The sequence below is a fragment of the Octopus bimaculoides genome, chromosome 2, assembly GCF_001194135.2.
Source record: "Octopus bimaculoides isolate UCB-OBI-ISO-001 chromosome 2, ASM119413v2, whole genome shotgun sequence".
NCBI classification, from domain to species: Eukaryota; Metazoa; Mollusca; class Cephalopoda; order Octopoda; family Octopodidae; genus Octopus; species Octopus bimaculoides.
In genome coordinates, this window is record NC_068982.1 from 16,827,920 (window position 1) to 16,834,800 (window position 6,881).

The 6,881-nt window shown below is 36.0% G+C and overlaps 1 protein-coding gene across 2 annotated transcripts in view; it reads left to right on the forward strand.

Moving 5' to 3' along the window:
* Nucleotides 1-3,661, forward strand: part of LOC106884204 (annexin A7) — a 20,228-nt gene extending 16,567 nt beyond the window's left edge. For both annotated transcript variants that reach the window (XM_052975775.1, XM_014935452.2), the window contains one exon: nt 2,379-3,661. In XM_052975775.1, the coding sequence (XP_052831735.1) occupies nt 2,379-2,409 (31 nt within the window). In that variant the 3' untranslated portion in view covers nt 2,410-3,661. The remainder of the gene's footprint in view (nt 1-2,378) is intronic.
* Nucleotides 3,662-6,881: the final 3,220 nt, after the last annotated feature.

Genomic DNA, 6,881 nt, shown 5'->3' on the forward strand with positions numbered 1-6,881 from the left:
GATAGAAGAAGGAAAATTCACAGTTTATATAGTTTTAATATATTTTAAATGAAAGAGTATTGTGGTTCTCGACCGGTTTTGCTTTCGCTAATGATAACATTAAAATTATTGTGATTTCGTATTTTCGTCAGAAGATTTTAGTCCATGTTCTTCTACGAAATTTTGTAAATGAATCAACAAGTAGAAAAATCTAAGGCGAGGTAATTGGTTTTAGTTATTATTCGGGACAGGAGAGGTAATTGATATTTTTTTTCGGTGAGATAAATAAGCATACAAAAACTCATGAGTAAAAGTAGAGATTAAATATGTACAGTGATGGATATGTGATCCTGAATTAAAATATATACTGAGACCAAAGTTGGTTATGTGTTCATATTTAGGCGTGTTCTGTTCTTTTCGATAAATAAATTTTCGTTCCTTAAACGTTGTTGTGCAGAAACCGTCTCTTTGAAGAAATTGTGATAGTTGGTTGGCGATTCCCTGCACATGTCTCTATTTGTTCACTCAAAGAACCATACATACATGTATATTTTTTTAGGGGCATATCAATCTTACTGAAGGGTTACTAGTGAAGTTAGGTTTATAGTACTTCAAGTTGATTCGAGGGGTTCTGGGCAGGTAAGGTTCACTCCTGTCTTCTTGCTTTAATTTTTTCAACTTTCGTTTCTAGTTTGTAAGTTTAGGTTAATTAAGTCATCAACATTAGTTATTTTGTGGTGTTTTAGTACTTCGTTTTTTAAGCGGAGATTGTATAAACTGTATAAGTGATACAAGTTACCAGTTTTGTCTAAATGCACAAGAATCCCTTTTCTTTTTGAGTTCCTTCACTGGTATGTGCTTTTTCCTTACATTTTGGTTTGTTCTTAGAGTAATCTGTGGAATATAATGCTTTTTGCTATACTGCAAAGATTGTCTTCGAATCCGGCTAGTTTCGGATTAGTTGGATTAGTTCGGATTAGTTCGGATTAGTTCTGAGTTTTAAATAAATACTATAGCATCTCATTGATTATGGTGTTTCTTCTCTTTTCCCCGGTCAAAATGGTATGCGCGCCACCTCATACGGCGGATAAAAGAATTAGTTTTCTCGAAGAGATCTTTTAAATATTCTTAATATTCTTTTTGGGTGGCAACGGGATATCCTTGATGGTAAGTTTTGCTATATTATGGTAGACTGCTTTAGCAGCCCGTAGTAGGATGAGAATTAATACGATAAGGACATGGAGTTAGATTATCCAGGTGGCCGCTCTGGATCATTAAGTGTGTGTGTGTGTGGTGGTATAAAGTGCTGGTTAGCTTTTCTTTGTCTCAGCGTTTGATGTAATCTGGTCAGCTGACTGACTTACAATCTCCTATACCATACCCAAAAAGACCGTTGTTCAGCTGCTGTCTCCAGGTTGTTGTTTTTTTTTTCTTTCTGTGGAGCAGTGCGTGCACCGGTCGAATATTTCCAAAGTGGAGACAGTATGTGGAGACACTTATTGCATCAACACATTTTAACAACAAAAATGAGGTATCTATGATATTCCAGGCATTTTCAGGCTGTATTTAGATTATAATATCCAACGTGATATTATCTAATATCATTTTTTAAAGAGAGCATATTGTGATTTGAAGAATTTGGCTGCTGTTTCTAACAGCATGAGTTGCGTTGTCTCCTAGTGGTTATGTCATAGACTGATTGTGGCTCTGTCATGGAACTGATAAGCATTTAATTGATGATCATACAGGAGAAGCAAAACAAAAGGTCCTAAATAAGACCAAACGAGTAGCATGATTGTAATAATTGTGATAAGGTCCCTTATATAAAGGGTCACCTGTAATACCTGTTTGTTCCATTATGTCTAACAATAACCACTCCTAGTATTTCAACCACAACAGTCTTTTCCCACTCATCTCTTATATCGCTGCCAACTTACCATGTCATTATAAGGTTTCTATTAATCCAGTGTCCATATAATAGCTCTAACACCAAAGTAGCAACGGGCTTTTGTAAAATATCTACTTTTATAAGAACAATGGTTATGAAACTGATAAATAATATCAGTTCATCACCACCACACCCACACTATAAAAATATTAGTAGAATTTATAGTCACGCCAGCATCCCACCATCGATCCTTTTATTAAGAACAAACTATATTTGTTGTTGTTAAGGAGGTGAGCTGGCAGAATCGCTGGAACTCCAGGCAAAATGTTTAGTGTTATTTCGTCAGCCTTAAATATCTGAGTTCAAAATCGGCCGAGGTCAACTCTACCTTTCATCTTTTCGGGGTCGATAAGTACTAGTTGTTGGCCTTGTGCCAACATTTGAAACCGATGTATTTGTTATTGAGTTCTGTTTACATATTTTAAATAAAAACTTTCATTTTATCTTCTAGGCACAAAGAATGGCCCTATCTGGTAATATAGAAGGCGCACAGGAAGCAAACGCTGGTGCAGGAAGACTAATCAAAATATCAGTGGTTGTGGGTTTTCTCGTTATTATCATTATAATTATTCTACGCGTCGTTTTGATTAGATTAATAGCATGAACATGAAAACTGACATTAAACGAAGAGGGATTTCTTTTTTTTTTTTTATGTTTAATTCTTATCAGATAAAATATTCCTAGCAAAAATGTTCCAAGATATTGGGAAATCCACACAAATGATATATTTCATAATAAATTATATAATTTCAAATATTGAACAATGATATATTCTGATCGGTGACTTCTACAGCTCCAACTTGATGGCAAGACCCTATAATGGAGTAACACTATGAGAGTATAGTGATGTTTCTGAACCACTTGTACCGTTCCTTCCGTCCAACTTAATTACCCAAGAAAGGTGATGTTGCATCTTGCTTTTACTTGAATGTTCTTTATCATAATCTCAGGAACTACCAAAGTTTATAAAGCCATTTTAGAAACATAAATGTTAAACAAACAAAATTTTTAAGCTATTTCCTAGTTTATCAAAATATTGCTTTAAAGACAGTATTTTATTTGAGCGTTAAATATTCATGTAATATGGTTTAACATAAAATTGACTGTTACGCATTGACAAACGTTGCTATAGCTATACATGTCAATACAAGATTCTAGATAATGGTAGATAGAAATAGCTAAGAGTGAAAACTACATTCAAATATTGACCACAAATGTAGAAAAATATTTCTTGTAGCTTTCATTCATAAATATTTTTGTTAATATTCGTTTAAATATTTCTTGTTATTATGTCAAACAATGGCAAGTGGAGTTCACAACAAACATACGAATGACATTTTGCAAACAAGAAACTAAATCTCCAGCACAGAAAAGATGTAAGGACAGCAGCAGAAGATTGGGTATCTACCCTTATAAAACGGAAAAAGGAAGTTGCTAGCAGGTGATTACCAGTTTTGAAACCGTACACCTGAGGTACAGTCTGTGGATTTACCACCAAACTAAGCGACACGCTGACACCAATCGCCATCAAATTCAAAGCTAAATTATAACCACACGAATACGATAACATTTTATAAACAATCTTTTCAAGTATTAGATGTGGTTGGTATTTTGTAAAAATGAAAATAATGATTTTATTGTACTTCAATAGTTTTATTTCCAATGTGGTTATTGAATTTTAGCATATGTAATTCGTCTTTAGAACATCTCAATAAAATTCAATTTTTTTAACAATTAATTTTATAACAAAATAATAGTTATCACCAACAACAACAATAATAATTACACCACTGGAATATACGGTGCAGTACAGCTAGATTCGGATGAATGCCTTCGAGTTACCACCGAAATTCGCTACATATTAGAAGGTCAGAAGAATTAATTGTTTGTCCGAGATTGATGAAATGTTCTTAAAAATAAGATGGAAGTAAGGATAATACAACAACTATAACAACAACATCAACATCAACACAAACATACGAAATCAAATCAACAACAATTATAAAATCAGCGATGATAACAACAATCACAATAACAACAATAAAAAGGCGGCGAGCTAGCAGAAAGGTTAGCACGCCGGGCGAAATGCTTAGCGGTATTTCGTCTGTCTTTATGTTCTGAGTTCAAATTCCGCCGAGGTCGACTTTGCCTTTCATCCTTTCGGGGTCGATAAATTAAGTACCAGTTGCCCCCCTCCCCAAAAACTTCGGGCCTTGTGCCTAGAGTAGCAAAGAATAACAACAATAACAGCAACATCCCCTCTCACACACACACACACACACACACGCACTATACCAACCACAACATCACACACACCGCCAGCAACGCCCACTACAATAACAACAACGAACACACCACCACTACCACTACCACCACCAGCAACAATAATCCCAGTAACCGTAACAACAACTACAAGGTTTTTAACATCGGTAGCACCCTACACTGTCTTCTAGAATCCCAACAACAAAACATACAGCATGACGTGGTTCTACCCGACAGATTTATTCTTCGACAAAAGAGGTGTGTATCCCACTACAGAATTACATTGAGACAGAGTCAAAGGTTTCCTTAGTTAGAAATAGACTCCGACACATCTTGGACCGATATAACAAAACCACTAAAAAACATAACTCATCTGGTGAGTGGTGGTGTGTGAAGATCTAGCTGTAAGTGGTAGTCTCCTGAACGTTATGAAATATAGCCAAAAGAATTGATTCGGAACAGGACTGGAAGATTTATTAGACGAATCTAGAACAGCTGGTAAAAAGGCAAACCTTCTCGTTTGAGTCCTGATTCTTCTTATTTTTATTGTTATTATTGTTGTTGTTCAGTAGTCTTATTTTTATCACGTGCTTTCACTTCACTACCGAGCTCAGCTCTGTGTGCCTTGGGTATGTACTGTGGTTTGTTGTGATGCTCTTATTTTTGCTGTATTGAAATTATTTTACGTAGGATGTGTGCAGTACTTACTAGTGCTATTTTATGTATTCTATATATACTTGTAAGTCCTGGAATTATTGTAATGTATTTGCCTGCGTTTTTTTTTTATCATACCTAATGCGCCTACTATAATAGGAATTGTTTCTGTTTTTAAGCTCTATTTCCAGGTCTTTGCATTTTGAAGGTTTTTCTGTTTCTTTTAGAGAAACGTTGTCATCTGTTGGTATTAGTACATCGATTAGAAAGCATTCTTTTCTTGCTGATCTCTGACAAATATATCCGGTATATTAGCCTTGATTTATTTATTTGTGTATATTGGCATATTCCATAGTATGGTTGCTTTCTCATTTTCTGTGACCTTTTCTGGGGTGCCTATGCCATCTTTTTCTGTTGATATTCCACAGTGTTGGCATAGCTTCCAGTCTATATAAGTCCCAGCCCTGTTGTGTCTATGAATATATTACTTCTTAGCCTGGACTGGGCGGCCAGAGACAATACGATTTATTGTTCCTTCTCCATTACCACATACTCTGCAGTTATTTGTTGTATTTCTTTTCATTGTGTGGTTTTGGTGATTTCTCGTGGGAAGGTTTGATCTCGTGCTTCAATTAAAAATCCTTCAGTCTCTCCTTTGAGCCCTGAGCTTCTCAGTAATCGTTGGGAATTTGCTTTGTCTATTTCGTTTCTGTTTAGTTTAACTTAATATTTGCCATGAAGGGGATTTTCGTTTCTACTCTAGGCACAAGGCCCGAAATCTTTGGGGAGAGGACCAGTCGATTAGATCGATACCAGCACACAACTGGTACTTAATTTATCGATCCCTAAGGGATGAAAGGCAAAGTCGACCTCGGCTGAATTTTAACACAGAACGTAGAGACAGACAAAATACCGCTAAGCATTTCTCCTGGCGTGCTAAAGTTTCTTATTTCTTTATTGCTCACAAAGGGCCAAACATAGAGGGGACAAACAAGGACAGACGAAGGGGTCAAGTCGATTACATAGACCCCAGTGTGTAACTGGTACTTAATTTATCGACCCCGAAAGGATGAAAGGCAAAGTCGACCTCTGCAAAATTTGAATTCAGAACATAACGGCAGACAAAATACCCCTAAGCAATTCTTCCGGCGTGCTAAAGTTTCTGCCAGCTCGTCACATTTGAAGGGGCTTTTCTTGCCATCGGTTTATCGTGATCCGTTGCGGTTCCAGCTTTAGTTTGGATCTTAGTTGTTTTACAGCTTTTGTTGTTTCTTCTTTTTCTTCATAATTGTTAGGTACTATGACTTTTTTTATATAATTGTCAGCTTCCTTTAAGATAGAAGACAGTTTTTGTTTTGTGGGTATTTCTATTAGTTTTCTTTGCTCCTGAAGTAGGTATTTTTGTAGTCCTATGGTGACTATTTTGTAATAGTTTTCTAGCTATATAAGGCCTTACCACCTTCAATGGGTTGTATGTATAACCCTTCTATGTCAGATTTTGGGTGATGCACCCTGAATCCTGTCATTATTTTTTGTTTTCCTGTCTATTTTGATTAGTTCATTTAGAGTTCAATTAAGAATATTGTACGCCTTCGTTTCTGGTTTTAAATCACTTTTAGTCATCCATAGTCGTCTTTTTTCTCTGTCTTATCTTCAACATCCCTATGAAATTGCCCATGCATTCTTTTCTTCATCTACCTATTTTCAGTTTCATTCATTCTCAAGTGCTTGAACAGTGCTTTATTTTTTCAATCTTCCGTCCTACACAAGCCTGACCTTCTTATTTCCAATAATACTGGTTCTATGGCATTTTGGACCTACTACGCTATGTTGTTTTCTTTTGCTTTAATGCTGTGTTCGCATCCAATTAGTCCTCTTACCCCTCTTTTTCTTGGTACATACAGTCTATCTGTGACACTTTTTGGTTGGAGTATCCCATAGCTAGTTAGAAACTTCCTTGTCTTTCTGTCTGAGCTGATTAGTTCGTCTACTGTCCATGCGATTACCCCTGCTCCGTATCTAAATAGTGAAACCGCCC